The sequence below is a fragment of the Micropterus dolomieu genome, linkage group LG19, assembly GCF_021292245.1.
Source record: "Micropterus dolomieu isolate WLL.071019.BEF.003 ecotype Adirondacks linkage group LG19, ASM2129224v1, whole genome shotgun sequence".
In the NCBI taxonomy this organism is placed as follows: Eukaryota; Metazoa; Chordata; class Actinopteri; order Centrarchiformes; family Centrarchidae; genus Micropterus; species Micropterus dolomieu.
Genome location: NC_060168.1, coordinates 23,650,559 through 23,668,669, shown reverse-complemented (window position 1 = coordinate 23,668,669; position 18,111 = coordinate 23,650,559). Strand labels below are relative to the sequence as shown.

Here is an 18,111-nt window from a genome sequence, read left to right as displayed (position 1 = left end):
CGTGTTCACAACTCGTGTTTTCCTTTTATAAGCAGAGCGTGGAATGTGAGAACTGACGTCCGAACTGACAGCCTTAAGTATAAACAATACCTGAAAAAGTTAACACTGGAATCTGTCAAATAACCCGATCATGGAGTTGTGTTGGTGATAGAAGAGTCCAGTGATAACAGCACAGCCAGCAAACTGAACCATTTCCACAAGACACTCATTGCCAAGTCTATTTCACAGTCAGATAACCGGAGAACAGAACAGTCTTTGTTCAGATTTTTTCATACCTGTTGGTGCAACCTAAACCTTTATTTCTGGGGCGAGTTGTTTTTAACACTGTGACCATGCCATGCTCATTGAACACTGACAATGACTGATCTCAGCGCTGCATTCCTGCTGTGAAGTCTGGCGCAAGAATGTGCGGCAGGTAGGGAGATGCTGTGCAGACCCGACCGCTCCGGTTTCCTTTTTGTCTGAGCGATGATGAGGGCTTCTTTCAGACCACACGCTTTTTTTTTGTTCAATTGTCAAAAATGTCATTTAACAGATTTTTCTTTACATTTACCAGTGCACAAAGGTAGGTAGAGACAACATTTTATTTACTGTAAATTAGGGAATCAATCTGACAACCCTGCTGTGAGTATAATGCCTGTACAACATCTTATAAAAGTCAGTTTCCTCCAACATAAAATGTCCTTTGTGTCCTCTTTCAAAGGTCCTTGCGATTGTCAAAAAACACAATATTTCCCTGGTTTCCAACATCTATTTCTAATAATGTAACAATGCTCAGAGTCTCAGAGTGACAGTTTCAGTGCCATCTGCCTCTACTGTATTTCTGTTTTTTCTTTTTAAGGAAGGTGTGTGATAAATTGGCAAGACTTTAGTCTGTTCTGTAAGCTTTCACTTTGAAAAACAACATGTATAAAAAATAAATGTTGGCCAATGAGGTGTGTTTACAATATCAGATAAAAGTGCACAAGATTCATAACTATTTCTGCCTCTAACATGTCTGCTGATGTGCCCTGTGATGCAGAGAGGGAAACGCATCAGGCCTCGCTGCTTTGTTATCCCTCGTCCTCCTGTCGCACTCCCTGTGTCCGTTCATCTGACCCAGCCCTTCCACCCAAACACCACCAGCTTTTGTTGCAGTAGGTATGTCCTCGCGGGCTCACATCCTGCCATCTAAAAATCTTGTAATCCCTCCATTTCCTCGTCAGCTCTGTCCGAAGTCGGTGAAGCCCTTGGCCGCTGTGAAGGCGTCGGCCTGCAGGGGGAAGAAGTACTGCTGTGGGAGAAGAAACCCGGCGCTCTGAGAGTGGTGAGAGGCCATGGAGGGCTGGTGGAGCTGTAGCTGGGCATGGGTGGAGGGGTGTTGGATTCCTCCTGACATTGGTGCTGGTGGGGATGTGTAGGGTGGAGGTGGAGGCGGGGGCAAAGTCTGAGGGGTCTGGGTGGGGGTGGAGGCTGAGGAGGAAATGGTGGCAGACACCAGGCAGCCGTGCTGCTGCCCCTGACCTCCAAGAGAAAACCTTCGCATGGAGCTGCCGCCTCCGGCCGAGCTGGAGCTGGTGGTGGCTGTGCTGGACTGTCGCGACGGGGAGCGGAGGCTCGGGGGAGCGGTGGTGAGGATCATAGGGATGGTTTCGCCCTGGCAGCTGCGCAGGGAGAAGCGAATGGGCTGCTGGGTCGGCTGCTTGGGCCGCAGGCAGGTGCAGCAGTAGACAGCCACCAGGGAACCGACCACGACGAAGGCAACAAAGATGCTTCCAACCATCAGGAAGGGCACGTAGATGGGCTCTGAGGGCAGAGGAAACACAGGCAGGTTACGATCAATAATGATGAAGCTCCTTCATGGGACAAAGCTGCAGGGTATTAAAACGAGTCTACATATAAGAAAAAAACATAATTAGTGTTGTGATTTTCTATATTTTTTGCCCTGGATACATTTTTATTTAACTGCTGAAAAATGTTCAGAGAAACTGAATAAATCAAAGATAAAATACATTATTTCTAACAGGGTAACACTTTAACCCAACTATGTATAATTTACAAGTAGTATATAAACATTTAATAAATGGTGTATGATTTGTTATGGTTTTACGCATAAGACATTTATTCATCTATAGTATTTGTCAACAATTCTAACTTCTCCTATGAAGACATATAGTATTACTATGTTTTACTATATTGTCATTTATCTTATATACACCAGCCTCCACTTATGGGTGGAATTAAAGGAATTAAGCAAATACATTAATAAACACTTACTTATCTGCTTACATTATAGTGTGTTATAGAATATTAAATATGCATGTAGTGCTTATATATCCTAAACACAGAGGTTAAAGTTAAGTGTTACCTTCTTGGTCTATAAAAACTACCTATGCTACTATTTATGGAGACTAAAATCGTAATGCTAAACATGGCTTCATCAGGTCATTTCTTTTAACTCCTTCATAGTATTATTAACAAAACCTAACAGACACATTCCTGCTGAAAAACCTAAACAGCTCAGGTTACACTTTATGAAGCCCATTTGCACCCTGGGAGGAAATAAAGAATGTTTATTTTGGCTGGAAAAAATAAGGAAATTGCAAGTACACTGTCCACTCAGTTAAAGCCACAAAGCTTATCAGTTAGGGGAATTTAAAGAAAACTGATCCTCAATCCTTGAGGGTTAAAGGGATCTATTATTTAAAGATTTCACTACTAACAGAGGGTTAATGCAACACTTTGAGTCTGTTAAATGTTTAAAGAGGCCAATGGAAAATTAGTTTCTGTCTCATAATGTTGTGAGCTGTCAAAGTTAATGCATTTTATGTTTGGATGCACAATAAGCCCCGCTTGTGAGAAAAGGTTTTGAATACATCTCTGGAAAACACTGACTTCTGATTTGTAAATAATTTCTTTTAAGAACATTTGTTGAGTGGCTGGAAACTGGATACTTTGACTGATTAATTTTGGAAATACATGAAAACCTTAAAGCATATAAAAAGATAGATAAGACAAAACTTTCAGTCTTTAAAATTTTCTAAGAAAAGTGTAATTTTCAATCATCAGTGTCTAATTTAGTTTCCTGCAATTGTAGTTTTTTTTTTTTTTTTTAAACACAATGTTTTCTTCTTGCATTAAATCTTTAGCATAGTGTTTCATTTCTCATAATTTCATATAACAGCAGGTTGGTCTGGTGGAAATGTCCTAGAGCAAGGCACTGAAACCTGTTTTTACTGGTGTTGTTTAGCTGACCTCTATGTAGAAACCAACATTCCTAAAGATCAGTCCGACTATATAAACCACAAATTAGACTTAACATGGGTATGCATCGTAGGCCTACTGCATTTGTTACAATTACATTTAGGTTAAATGCAAGTGGTTTAAGAATTAAGTCATATGTGTGGTGTTTTCATCCGACCCAAACCAACTCTGAACTATTTTGCATTTTTTATGTTAAGTTTTACTAAAATTCTGCAATTGGGAAGACCTGAGAAAACATTTTTAAACACGAGTTTAAAACCACCAAACTTACGCGCTGCAAACTCTGTGTTGTCCACCTCCCGGTCGTTGGTGCAGCTGCCCTGGTCCAGCCGTGCGTCCGCGGCCGCGCAGCAGTAGCGCAGCGAGCAGGATCCGCAGCACACGGTGGCGTCCATGGTGTCAAAGTCCTCCGGACACTGGAAGCCATCATGATAATTCCCATTAGCGTCCAGCCAGCCGTGGCAGTATTCCCCCTGTGCGTCCGATATCCGCAGATTCCAGGTCAGATATCCCAGCAGTAGGCAGTTCAGCAGGCACACCATCCCGACAAGCCGCTGGGGTTCACGGTTCCCTGCGTCCTGTGGGCTTCAGCTCCCGGGCGCCGGAGCGTGTCAGTCCTGGTTAGAGACTCTTCATTCATAAGTTACTGACAGAGAAGCTCAGCGAATTGACCCAAACACGTTATGTGACCGTCATCTTCCCACCATCCACACCGTTCTGAGCAACAAGTCGCCAAACTGAAAAGTGAGCAAATCCTTAATTGACACTTTTCTTTGAGCCACTTATTAAAATATCACTGAACTTTCTTCTCGTCCAAACATGCGAGAGTTAAACAGTCTGTTCCGGGTTTCCCTCTGTTCTGCCTCTTCACCGGGCCGCTCCTGAGGTCGTTTGTTGGTGTCGGTGCAGAAGTTGTGCGGCCACCTCATTGCAGACTTGCTGCTTTTGTGACTCGGTGACTGAACCCCCGCACGTAGCACCCGTTTACAAGACGTGCGCGTTCACGTGGCGCGGTGGTCGCAGCGCTGCAGGGATGCCAATTATTCAAAGCCTTGAGTGTGCTCAAGTAACATGCATACATTATCTTAATGAGCTTATTCTGGGTGAGAGAAGGGCTCAGTGCCGCATATGTAGACTGGTGGATAACCTGCAGTTTAATGTGTAACGTTAAATGTCAGTAGGCCTAAATGTAAAAACGAGAAGGACAAACGGTCAAATTCAGAGAAAAAAACACAAGAAAATGACATGCTTACTGACATTTAAAGTGAGACCAAGTAGGCTACATTATGAAAGAAGAAATAACTAAATTGCATGTTCTGTTACAAATGAAAACTTGAGTGCTTGTTTTCAGTGGTGGAAGAAGTAGGCCACTATTCAGATCTTTCAGTCTAAAAAGTAGGCTAAAAGTAGGCTACTGTCCCATTTCAAAGTAACATAGGCTATATTATATTTTTTATTATAAATATTGATGCATTAATATGTGTAGATACGGTGTTTGTAAAGATCAGCATTAAACGGTTATTGTATTAGTAGACTATTATAAATATCTTTCCATTCTTGGCTTGCAGCAGTGTTCAGTTTGTTGTCTACAAATCGAAACAATATTGATCAAGCACTTGTTGGTGTTTTGCTGAACATTACGCAGAAGAAACTCCCGACCTGTCTGGCCTGTTGAAAAGATAGGAGAAAAAAAAGACAGGGTTAAACAGCTGCAGCAGGTCTCATTCCTCCGTCTATTAAATGTGTAACCTATTGATGTGGCGCCCCCATGTGTTACTGCAAACTTTCAGGCCTGCAGGCTACTAAACAGCTGCTGCCACACCAAACTTAAAAACATAACAGGTAGCCTACATTTTGACTGAAAGTGTAGACAGCTGGAGTTTTAACTTATTTTTAAAAAGTATAAATATGGATCCGAAGAATAAAATATTTAGTCTGGAATTCACTACAAAAGGGATAGGCTTATAACATTATTTTTAAGCAGTTTATTCCATTTTATTCATTCAATAATAACTGTACAAACATTTAGAGAAATCAAAAATAAATAATATCAAAATATTTCCCGTTGGAGTCTTTGCTCCTACATGTGTGGGCGTGGGTCGCCTTGTCTTTCTTTTGCGCTCATGTTGCTCTATTGATGCTTGAGCTCAGTAGCAAAATGGCCTCTGCCTTTTCATTTGTCGAATTTCGTTCAGCGTTTTTTTTTATTTTTTTCATTTCCAGATTGTACAACTGCTACAGCGCCCCGTTGTTCTCTGTGTGGATGGTGGCTACAAAGGAGGCAGGCAGCGGCGCACAAGTCCCGCCTGCATTTCCCTCTGGAAGAGTCTCAGTATCGACACTCCCGACTGGGGATTGGAGCGGCGGCTTGTCAGTAAATTAGCCCACCCTTCACCCAGTGTGCATGAGGGAAACCGAGCCAGACAGTGACGGATCTGATCCCCCACCCCCCCCTCCACCCCCAAGTCATCAGCTGCCTGCCACACCAGCACGCCACAATACCGACCCGGAGCCATCCGCCGCGCTGTGACACCTGGCAGGGATGGAGAGAGAGATGCAGCCCGCAGATGAAGGGCCCTGCGCCCCGAAGATGTGCCGACAACAGCGGGGTCCGTACAGCACCCTGAAAACCTTCCAGAGCAAGCGCTCTGCGGGCAAGTCGCGTTTTGACAGGTCCGCGGTGGTCGAGGTGCCTCTGTTTGGCGACGGGCATCACTTCACTTTCCATCCCGAGCAGCCTCATCATTTCCAGCCGCACCATCACCAGCAGCAGCAGCGTCTCCAGCAGCTCCACCAAACCAGCGTCGCTATCAGCAGTAGCCAGCAGCATCACCCGACGCCTCAGCAGCAGCAGCAGCAGCAGCAGCAGCAACATCGTTTCCCATGTGAGAACAGGCCCAGCAGCAGGGTCCCGACATCCACCTCGGCGCCGGCGGGTTGCGTGGCGGCAGCAGCAGCGTCTCCTGGTACCCAACAGCGGCGCGCCAGCAGCGGCAGAGCTGAGCCCAGATTTTCCCCAGACTGCACTTATGGTATCAGCTCAGGTGGGTTTCAAACTTGTTCAGAGTGAGTGATCAGAGTGACTCCTGGTCTGTTTTGATTTGGGATATTGAGACTTTTCTGATCTACATGCTCCCACATTGTCCTGATTCTGGTGTAAATTTTGGATTTTGCAGCCCACATATTAAGATAAACCCTCTACAGAGTCAATAAACTTGATTGGAAGTCAAAACAATACTTCATTTAAAACAAGCATCTCTTTTGTTTGCTCTGCTTCATGTTTTTGTTCCCGTTTTTCCTCTCTTTTTCTTCCTGTCAGCAATGATGGATTTGCTGCTGTAATGAGAGCAGTCTTGATTGAATCTTCACTGTGCATGTGCTAAAAATTACGTTGCATCTACATTGTCTATCTCCTGTGTGTTTACTTGTGCAATTTCGTGTATGTGCATGAAGGGCCTCTTATTGAATGAAACACATTGTTCGGGGCTCATTTTTCTCCTCAGCTGCTGTTCATTAGAGGGCTGTTCAGGCTCAGGAAGAAACGTTCCCCTTGTGGAGGGCGCGTCCATGGGAACCAACATTAAGATGAAAGCAATGAACCTAATCTCGGCTGTAAGAAAATTAAACATTAGACATCTCATCCTCTAATCAGATATCAATCTCTTTATCACCGCCGGCAGCAGAGGCTCAATTTGCTTCAGGTTATTGTTGCTTTACAGACAATCAAGTGTTCGGTCTGAGCTCAGGTTGCACTGCAAATTAACTCACCTACATGAGAATTCACAAATGTGTGCTGTGCATGAGGTATTACAAGTTTGATCTAAAAATAGGCGTTAGTATCATATCTTTAACCCACTCTAATCTGTAAAAGCCAGCTTTATTCCTTTAAAGTATAAAGCCCAGGTTTCAGTGATGATGACCCATTGTTTGTATCCATTCTTGCATGCATGCGGTCCTGATTCCACTTATGAAAGAAACATTCAAAATTTTAGTTTCAATGAATCTGCCCAAATCACACAAGATATGTCATCCAATCCCAGCCAGACCTTTCTTTCTGATAATGACACATCAAAGTGCTTTTATCTGCACGATGGGAGCAACTTAATGTCCCTCTCATGGCTGGAAAAAAGCAAACAAAACTTGATGTCCTTCTTGTGAAGAGAGGCACTGAAGACCCCGGGACTCAGCAATCAGCTCGGCACACAATAACACAAATTGCATTGAAAAGCCTTTCCCAAAGAGTTGTGATTAAAATAAATGGGGCTCATAAATTTGCCTCTGCCGAGCGTGTTGTTTTTAATGAAATTTTATGAGGCTCTCAGCTCACAGTGCCACAGAACTGGCGAGGGAAGAGAGGAGGGTGGTGGGGAGTGCAGGGTGAAGGCGAATGATATCAGATACATCTCGACGGGTAAACAGAGACGGCACGCATATTAATAAATGCGACACATCTGCGCCAGGCTGATAGACACGTCTGAGCGAGTGGAAACGCAGCAGTGGCCGCCTAGAACTCATTTTGTCTGTGTGTATTTGTGTGTGTGTGTGTGTGTGTGTGTGAGGCCAGTGGATTCATAATCATTACATGGAGGTATGTGTGAGATCATCTCATTGAGACGTGCCCAGACTACCAGGGAAACTATACACTGAAGCTTGTTTCTGGACAATAGCTCTGTCCTGGATTTTCTTTGCTCGGCTGGGTTTGGTCACAGCAGATACCGTGACTTCAGAGTTTATTGACATCTGTATAAATCAACATAATCAAGTTGACATTTCTATGAGCAGTATGTTACTGTAATGCCACAATAAGACATGAAGAAGAAAGAAAAGGGAGGCAGAAAGATTATGTTTCAGCACAGGTAGAAATCAGCTAAGTACATCGCTTTAAGTACTGTTGACATACTTGTACGTCACTAAAGTGTTTCCATTTTCTGATACTTTCTGCTTCTACTTCACCACATTACAGAGGAAAGGATTGTACTTTTTGCACCACTACAGTTATTTGACAAGTCAACATACTTGTTACTTTTCAGATTTAGATTTTAGATTAAAAAAACATGATTTAAGATGGTAAAACAGAATCCATTGTTAAAAATCGAACCAGTAGTTTCCAACCTCTTTGACTTGTGACCCCTTATAATAAAGTAATGTCTAGTTGGGGCCCTTTGTCATGTTTCAGATGTGAAAGAGTTGTCAGCAGTTCCACTAAGGAAAAATGTACCATTTAAACTATGTAGCTCCACCTCAACAAGATCAACAGTAAAATGCTGCTTACACATTGACGCATTAGTGTTGCAACCTAATAATGTAATGTCTAGTAATATATATATATATCAATCACAGGGGCCATTTTACTGAAACCAAGTACTTTTACTTTTGATAGTTTCAGTTGAGAAAACCTTTAAGCAGAACTTTGACTTGTAAAGGTGGTTTTATTTTACATTGTTGTACTAATACTTTTACTTAAGTAAAGTATCCGAAGACTTCTCCCACCACTCTGTTTTTATGCGATATACCCAAACTCAAAAGATCTTGAAGGGATATTGTTTTGTCAAGAATGAACCTTGAATCTATAGTTGATCAGTCTGTAAACCAGTCTGCAACCATGACTGACCTGCAGACAGTCTCTGACCTCTTGACCTTTCCTCTCTCCGTAGAGAATCGGCTCATCCTGGATGCCTTTGCCCAGCAGTGTAGCCGAGTCCTCAGCCTCCTCAACAATGGCCGTCTCCTGGAGCCCTCCTCCTCCTCCTCCTTTACCTCTAACATCAAGCTGGAAGACGGGCCAGGGGAGGCACAGGGTCTTCACTGCTCCTCTCTGGGAAAGTCCAAACCTGAAGAGAGTTCTTCTACCACAGACCCAGAAGAGGAGGCCCAACAAAGCCATTTGAGCCAACAACAGACCTCTGCCGTTCTCCGCATCTTCACGGACTCCCTACAGAACTACCTGCTCTCAGGGCCTCAGCAGCAACAACACCTGGCTGCGGGTATGGAAGATGAGCAGTGCCCGTCGGCGGAACCCGGCTTAGGGGTGTCTCCTCCGAGACACAACCTGGGGGGCTGGGGCTCGCCGACTCCGTCAGAGTCGTACGGCCACCCGTCGTCCACGCTGCCTGAGGAGGAAGAGGAGGAGGAGAGCTGCTGTCCGCGCTGCCTGGAGTTGGAGCAGGAGGTGCTGTCTCTGCAGCAGGAGAATGAGGAGCTCCGCAACAAGCTGGAGAACATACCAGGTACAGTAATGGAAGCCAGGACTCCATTCAGTTTTGAATCTATTCTTTGGGAGGGGTCAAAGGTTGAATAAATTCATACCTGTGCTGACAGAGAAAGGTGTTGTTCCACCACAAGCTACAGTGTCAGTGCTCCTTGTCATTATTTCTTTAAGTTTCTGGAGAGTTACTGGGGGGAAGAACTCCATTCTTCTAAAAGATATTCACTCATTTAGTGTCAGGGCAGATTTTGTGATTTGGGGGCCCTGTACACAAACTCAGGTATGGGGTCTCCATTTGTGCCGTATTTTCACCCTTTCTCTAAACATTGGAATTAGCAGTGGTCGAAGAAGTGCTCAGATGTTGAGAGCTGTTGGGTCTCTGTAAATATTATTACAAAGCATATGGTCTAGACCTGCTCTATATGAAAAGTGCAATGAGATAATTTCTATTATGAAGTGGTTTTTGAATTGACATTAAAATGTTAATCAAAGTGCAGAAATATTGTCAACGATGTCTATTTTAATTTAAGGCTATTTTAATATAACTTTATGTACTGATGGATCATTTAAACCAGGGCTGTAGACTTGATTCTGGACTTGACTTGAGATCTGAAAGCAAAAAGCTGAGGAAACTTGATTTGACGACCCATAAACATTGTAAAATGCAATATTGTGTGTAGTTTTGCATCTTGGAGCTCAAACTGCCAACCAGTCATGAATAATTGATAACATGACCAGGATGCAACGTCTCCATAACCTAATGCTCACTTTCAGTTGCAGCTGCTGGCACCAGAATAAAATGAAGAAATTATCTTTTATTATTAAATTCTTAAGTCTCTATACACATAAATGTCTCTCCAGCATATCAATTATTTTCCTCCCTGCAGCCGTGAACATGTTGCTGATGCACAAATCATTTATGTATGTGCGAGTTCCTGTTTTTAGTTAGAAATATTTGTTACGTATTTGAGATATTATTTAATATGTTTTCATTTGTCTCTTGTATGAATTATCTTTTATTAATTATTTGAAGTAACATATTTTACATGCCGTCCACATGTTTTAAACCCATCAATGTGCCCATTAAGCATTCTAACCTAATCTTTGTATTACTAATTTAAGAGTCTGATGTTACTTTCTATCCTTTTATAAATCTGTAATCCTCATTCAGCATGGACAGCGCTCAACATTACTCTGTAAAAAATATAAAGTTGTTTCAACATAAAGATGTGAGTGACCACTGCCTTAAAATTTCAGTTACCTGAATTACTGAATAGTTTGTAAAATGTCTTCATTAACAAACAAACTCATTACAAACAAACAAACTAACTAACTACAGTTTTATTGACAAAAACTGCTATTTAAGCTCACTCAAAGACTTGGTTCAAAAGACTAAACACAGCTCTAGTTTAATCCATAATAATGCATGATATTTATTATTATTAATACAAAATAACAAGTAACAAGCTGTCAGATAAATGTAGCAGAGGAAGTTTGATATTTCCCCCTGAAATATAAGGGACTAAATCTGTCCTAGTATAGATAGTGGAGTACAGGTATACTTTTGCACAAAATGTAAATATTCAAGTAAAGTACATGTACCCCATAACTTTAATTAAGCGCAATACTTAAGTAAATGTACTTGGTTACTTTCCACCAATGGTATTTAGAAGATTATTGATTGCCATGGATGTTATTATTTACTTTGGTTTTCTTTTCTTTTCTTACTCTGACATGAGCTGCTCACTGGATCTGACAGTAAAAAGCAACTTTATTAATTTACTCAAGTGAGGTGCAGTACTTGTTCTTTACTTGAACCAGCTTTATATTTCTACTCCTAAGATAAGATTTTTGATCCAAAATATATCAATTGGTAAAATATGATTACGCAGCAGTATATAAAGTAGTAAAATAATGATGGTCCAACAAGGTGGACTGTGCCCATAAATTGTGCAAATGACTTACATAATTTTCATTCTCATCAAACCATTGAGGGACCACTTGTGCAACTAAAAATTGTTTTCATTATCAGTTATTCTGCCAATTATTTTCTCGGTTAATTGATCAACTGTTTGTCTATAAAATGTCAGAAATTAGTGAAAAATGTAATTTCACAGAGCCCAAGGTGATGTCTCAGAATTGCTTGTTGCATTTGACTAACAGTCCAGAAAAGGAGCAAATCCTCACATCTGCAAAGCTGGAATGAATATTTCATATTTTTGCTTGAACAAGACGAAGAGTCTACAGCCATGCTAGCAGCTCTGTGAGACCTGTAATCAGGCACAGCAGTGGTTTGAGGTAAATGTCATCATTAGCATGCTAACATGCTCATGATTACAATGCTAACATGCTGATATTCAGCAGGTATAAGGTTTACCATGTTCACCAAGTATTTGGTCATAAACCAAATTATTGGACAGATAAAATGGTTGATGTGAAAATGGTGCTAGATGGAAAATCAGGGGATCAGATCAAGTTATTACATCCTGAGGGGGACATGAATGTGTGTACCAAATTTCACAGCAGCCCATCCAACAGTTGTCAAAAAATCACACTCGAAACCACAAACGTTTACTCATGGTGGCGCTAAAGGTAAAGTCAAGGGATCACCAAAGTCCGCAGGCTTCATCCTCTGAGGACCATGAATGTTTGCACAAAATCTTATGGTGATCCATCCAGTAGTTGTTGAGATATTCTAGATATTCAGTCTGGACCAAACGACCAACAAAGCCAATTCTCAAAATAGTCAATTAATTTTATAAATGATTAATCAACTAAACTCTACTCCACTTATTTATTCAAGCTCTTTCTTTATGTAGTTGTTTAAGCTGGTTTCCCAAAAGTGTTTTCTTGTCAAGAAGTTCACAACCTTTTATTCATGCTATACCTTTGCGTGAATCAGTACCAAACCTACACATCCCTGTTGTTTGTCATCATTAGACTTCAGTAACTTGGGTTAAGTTTTTGTGTGTCATCTTTTTCAGAGAGCCACATGCTCTCACTACATCTAAATGCAGACACAGAGGTTGGGGCAACAGTCTTAATAGCATCTATTTTTGTTAACTTTCCTGCTCTCCCCAAAGCATTCTGAGCTCCCCAGTGCCACTTTAACCTAATTTGCACTAAAGCTGCACATTAAATGTACTGAGCAGCATCTCAATTTAAAATGACTAGATATTAGAATCAAAATGATCTTTTAGGGAAGGAAGAAAATATCGCAGGATTATCATCGTTGCAGGGATTTTCAACGATAGGTTTTTGTATTACGGGTCACATTAGTTTGTGTTTCTTTACAGTTCCATGTCAAAATGCTCTTGACTACTTCAAGACTGTTCTTGAGTTTCACAACCAGCTGGTCCAACCGATGCCAGAGGAGCCACTCACAGAGGTGGGGAAACAGCCTCCTACAGATTATTCTCACCCATTTGATTTACATTTATATATTAAAAATATCAGATCATATTCCTCCTGCATTAGTAATTCCATCATTGTGCTAGTTGTACAATAAAGTTGTGTGAAAATAATGGATTAAAAAAGACTCTGTCTCTACAGGAAGAAGAGCGGCAAACAGTCTTTGAGGTCTGTGTTTTTATTTAAGCCTAGAATTTTTTCTGTTTTTTTTTTAAAAAAAAAAAAAAAAGGATTTTTGTGTATATTTGTGTATTTTTTGCCTGTGAAACCAACAGAAAGTGGTGGTACATTAGTGACATTGACCCTGAAAGAACTATCCATTACATTTACTTAAAATGTAAAAGGTTAAAAGTAAGTTTCAAAGTTGACAAAATTTTAGACAATGCAGCAAATTTGGAATAAAAGTAAATAACCATGTGAGGCTATAGCAGTTCAGCTCATGGTGCAGTAAGGCAATGTATATACCTGAACTCCCTGTCTTCCTCGTCCCTGCAGGGCAGCAAACAGCTCCTGGAGAACTACCCTCTCTTCATCTCTAATAAGCAGTGGGATGAAGCTGTCAACTCCTCTAAGAAAGACGGCAGACGGCTGCTGCGCTACCTGATTCGCTATGTCTTCACCACAGACGAGCTCAAGTTCTCCTGCGGTTTGGGCAAAAGGAAGCGTTCAGTCCACTCAGGAGATCCAGGCCTGGAGAGGCGACCCCTCAACCCCGTCAAAGTCAGCTGCCTCAGAGGTACATGGCCTGGAAAAGTCTGTTGATATTGAAGAGTGTTTGCGTTCAGTCTAGTCAATTTCAGTTTGAAACACTGATAGAAATTGAAATTTGGTTATCTTAACATTATGTTTTATTTAACCTGTATTTATTCAGGGAGGTTCACTGAGAGCAATGTCTCATTTACAAGAAGGCCCTGATCACATTCACACTATTACACATTAGCACCTGGAAGCTACCCAGTACAACCGCATCCTAGTCTGCTGGCCACTAAGCAGTTTTTGGGGTATGGACCTTGCTCAAGGGCACCTCAGTGGTGTTAAATGAGGGAGGGCAAGAACTTTATCCTGCCGGGATTAAACCGGCATCCTCCCGGTCACAAGCTTGCTTCTCTAATCTTTGGGCCACCACTGCCCAATTATGTTTGTCCTAAGATCTGATACATCATGGTCACATGGTTTTATTTATAACCGATCAGATTCAACTGATTAAAATTCATGTTTTTATTCCTTTCTACTCTCCTACACCAGTTGACTACTGTTACAAGGCTAGGCAAGTTTGTAACACCTTTTCCATTCATTTCCACTATAAATTGTCTCACATATTTCTTATTTAAACTTGCATTAACTTGATTTTTTTGGCCACTTGGAGGCAACGGAAACACATTGTGAACACAACATTAACATCTTATCGTTTAAACTTGTTAGCAACCAGTTATTTACACATCCTGCAGCCATTAAGCAACATTATTTATTTATTTGGAATCATGTTTGTGTCCATAGCTGATCAACGTAAGTCCAATATTTACTCTCTTTTAGCTCTGTTTTTGGTCTCTACCAACTCCTGAAGGAAATATCCTACGCTATAGCTGCTAAATTCTCCACTATGTTCACCAGCAAGTCGCTAACTGTGTCTGTGAGCTGTATAGTGATGAGCATGTGTACAATATGTTTTTAGAGACAGAATTGACACGAGAGCTGTTAGAGTAAACCAGAACAGCAAAGTTGTGGCCGTGCAGCTAAATAATGAGCTGATACTTTCCATCGTTCACACTGTCATATTGTCATTTCATACTTTGTTATAAAAATATTAATTATAACTTCTTGAAGGGCATATCAGATGTTGTTTTCTACTGACCTCACATGTGGGTCATTTCTAAATATGGACTGAAAAAGATCAGGTCTATGCAAAATATATGATCAAGCATTAATACTTGTAATGTGAATGTCACCTGAGATTCTGCTTTTAAATTATAATAAGTACCACTGCCATGGTTTGTGTGACCAATGTACATTGAAGTTAAAGAGTATTAGGGCAGTGATATATTTTTCATTACATTATAAATATGAAGAAAAACGCAACTTGTATCTCTATCCTCATTCCTTTCAAACCTTGATAAATATCAAGGCTTGCTTTTATTTCCAGTAATTAGGAATTTATTTTTAATTTTTTTTGATGAAAAATCTCCCTGCCAGAGTTCATCCGGATGCACTGTGCCTCAAACCCAGACTGGTGGATGCCCTCTGAGGAGCAGATAAACAAAGTGTTCAGTGATGCCGTCGGTCACGCTCGTCAGGGCCGAGCGGTCGGTACGTTCCTGGGCAGCAGCGGCAGCAGCACCAGCAGCCTCTACATGGACGGCTTTGATGGACATCTGTCGCAGGACGAACTGTATTTAAAAGGCTGCCAGAATGGCCAATCAGACTGAAGTTAAAGGAGAAAAATAAAGACAGATGCCAGAAATGTAGCTGTACAACAACATATCCCAAAACACTGACCTTATCCTGTCACTTTACAAAGTGAAGAAAACATTCCAGAAGTTTATCAAACAGAATATAATTACAGTCTCTCTGTAGCAGTTCCTCTTTTCAGTTTTGTAGCTTTTTTGCCATTTTTATACCTAAAATTTTGTTTAGTCAAAACATTTGACTCTAAAGGGGTGTTTTAAACTTTACACAAAATTTGAGTCTTCCATTTGCTACTTTTTCTATGGTTTGATGTTATGAGCACGTATGTCACTATCAATAGTATATTTGTTTGTTTTGTATTTTTTGGGATAAAGTCCCAGTGAATTTTTGTGCTAATGTTTCCCAAGCTGGAGACTTTATGATATCTGTCACTGACACTGCACACTCTATCACAGAGAATAGCATTAGCATTTTTTATTTAAATTCTGCATCATTGGTGAAGCACCTTTACTTGCAGCCCTTCTACAGGAGTGCCTCTAAGAAAGTCATGTTTTTGTTACCTATAGTCTTGCACTTTGAATCCCCGTTTTTTGCTTTCTTAATTTGTATCAATTCTGATGTGTCAAGTTTTATTTCTGAAAAAGAAAAGTTCATTCAAAGTTCATTCCAGTGTGCTCAAATGTAGCATCCCTGGGGTTGAAATAAGTGGTGGTCAAAGTTGGTCTGTGTGCAACTGAAAAAAAGGCGTGTCATATTGCGGAACACCTATAAAATAAGTCACAGAGACACTTACAGTGTTGTATTCACAACTTTTAAAACTTAATTTGCTTTCCAACGCAACTACAACCAAAGTTTTGTTCCTCTTAAAGTCTTAGATATTAACTGTTCAATAACAGGCCCTGCAGAATTCCTTACATCTGCAAAGGTTACATCCTAAATTTGTTTGAAATACAGTATATGGCAGCCTTGTAATGCTGATGTTTGTTCCATAAAATGAAGATATTCTCATTGTTAAAATGCAGATTAGCAGGAAACAACAATAAATACTATTTATGCTAATTTCTGCACTGTCTTATAAAAATTATGTATTTGCTCTCTCAGATCTTTTTATCATCCCGGTGCAAAACGTCTTGCATTAATCCAACCGCAAGGTAAATTTATTGCTTTTGACATTCAGTCAGTCATTAGCAAGAAGTTTCTTTGACTCGAGATGAATCAACGTTATGTCTTTTTGTTTAAGGCAGTTGCCATATAATAATGCCTTAAACTTTATTCAAGACCTCTGCAGTATTAAGTGTTGATGCTTTGTGTGTTAGGGTTAGGGTTTTCCACTTCTAATTATCCCTTAACCCACATGGTGGGGGTGGGGTTGGGGGGGGGGGGGGTTGAGCACTTATTTCTCTCCGAAGCTCTTATTTGCACTTTTAAGTGTCTCATTGTGGCTAAAGTCACCCTACAGTGAGAAGTCCTTGAACTGAATTTAACCATTTGTATTCTTTGACTATGTATTTATTTGTTTTGGTACTCAATAGCTTCCCTTCATGAAACAGTTTTTCTACGTTTTAATGTACCAGATTTATTAGGTCCGTTTGCCACGTCGACAGTGCTGTGTAAATGTGTAATATAAAGTACAGTATTGTGTGAGGTGTTCTTGAAATACCATGTCTCTCTCTTTTAAAAAGCCAAGTAGAAAAGTGCCACAGAAACCTTTAACAGTTGGATTCTGTCGTTGTGTTACTGTTCTGAATGTGAGCGTTTATTTGTATTTACTCCTTTACCCTCAAAGTGGCTGTTATTAACACTGTGAAACATCAGTAGGGTTTTTACAAATCTAATGGCTTCTGTTGTTTTTTATTTATAATAAATAAAATAAGCACTGAAGCTGAAATCTTACATTGATTTTAGCATGTGTCGAGTATCATGTATAGAGTTATGTAAACTTGTCAAAAATTGCATTATTGTACACATTATTGTGTGTATGTAATTCTTAAGGAAGGATCCGTTTAAAGGGAGAGTAGTGTTTATTTACAGCACATTTATTTTTGTGTCATTAAATATCATCAAATCTATGATTCCATATAGTCATGCATTGGCTGGTTAAATTATGTTTTGAGACACTTACAGTTTGGGTATAAAGATATAAAGTAACTTGTGATTGGTGGATTGTAGTTATGTGGGTTTGACAATAATTTGTTTTTTTCTTGAGTAGAATGGAGATTCATATAATTTCAAGCAGTGGTGGAAGATGTGCATGACTTTTACTTAAGAAAAAGTAGCAATACAACTATGTAGAACTATAACTGCTTTAAATCCTGTTGGGACTGTTAAATCTATAGCACTGCAACATATTTTATATATTGATCAGATGAATATGTATGTAAAATATTAATCTGCAAAGTAACTAGTAGCCATTAGATAAATGTAGTGGAGTAGAAGTATAAAGTAAAATATAATGGCAACACTCATACAAATGAGAAGTACCTCAAAACTGTACTTGACAACAGTACTTGAGTAAATGTACTTAGTTACTTTCCTCCGCTATTTGCAAGACAGCATCTGCTGGTAAAGCTACATAAATACATAAATTCAGGGCTTTGAATTTCTAAGGACTGTTTCTGGAAGTGGTGCTGATTGTTATGTTTCACGAATTTCTTTGGATCCTCCCACCTTGACCAAAAGAAAAACATAGCAACACCCTCCTCACAATATCTCAAAATAAAACAATGCTACAACCACCATTAAATAAAGATGCACAGTAAATTTAAGATGGTGTACAATTTAAACCATTATATGTTAACTGCGTAACAATTTTCACATAGCCACCAAATCAATCAATACAAGCAGAATTA

At 40.3% G+C, this 18,111-nt stretch overlaps 2 protein-coding genes across 2 annotated transcripts; one reads left to right on the top strand and one right to left on the bottom strand.

Moving 5' to 3' along the window:
• Positions 1-138: 138 nt before the first annotated feature.
• On the bottom strand, positions 139-4,351 carry shisa3 (shisa family member 3). The gene is made up of 2 exons (XM_046030901.1): positions 3,515-4,351; positions 139-1,785 (listed from the first exon to the last, which is right to left on the bottom strand). Exons 1-2 carry the CDS (start codon positions 3,783-3,785, stop codon positions 1,202-1,204), a joined length of 855 nt encoding a protein of 284 aa, XP_045886857.1. The 5' UTR covers positions 3,786-4,351; the 3' UTR covers positions 139-1,201.
• Positions 4,352-5,473: 1,122 nt separating this feature from the next.
• LOC123958261 (BEN domain-containing protein 4) lies at positions 5,474-16,586 on the top strand. Its single transcript, XM_046031527.1, has 6 exons — positions 5,474-6,287; positions 8,898-9,470; positions 12,745-12,836; positions 13,001-13,027; positions 13,355-13,595; positions 15,050-16,586. The coding sequence occupies exons 1-6, from the start codon at positions 5,786-5,788 to the stop codon at positions 15,280-15,282; spliced, it is 1,668 nt and encodes a 555-aa protein (XP_045887483.1). The 5' UTR covers positions 5,474-5,785; the 3' UTR covers positions 15,283-16,586.
• The last annotated feature ends 1,525 nt before the right edge of the window (positions 16,587-18,111 follow it).

Coding starts and splice junctions, on each gene's coding strand:
- LOC123958261 (XM_046031527.1), top strand. CDS start 5,786: ATGGAGAGAGAGATGCAGCCCGCAGATGAAGGGCCCTGCGCCCCGAAG. Junction 9,471..12,744: donor CAAGCTGGAGAACATACCAG/GTACAGTAATGG, acceptor GTTTCTTTACAG/TTCCATGTCAAAATGCTCTT. Junction 13,596..15,049: donor CAAAGTCAGCTGCCTCAGAG/GTACATGGCCTG, acceptor TCTCCCTGCCAG/AGTTCATCCGGATGCACTGT.
- shisa3 (XM_046030901.1), bottom strand. CDS start 3,785: ATGGTGTGCCTGCTGAACTGCCTACTGCTGGGATATCTGACCTGGAAT. Junction 1,786..3,514: donor CAACACAGAGTTTGCAGCGC/GTAAGTTTGGTG, acceptor CTCTGCCCTCAG/AGCCCATCTACGTGCCCTTC.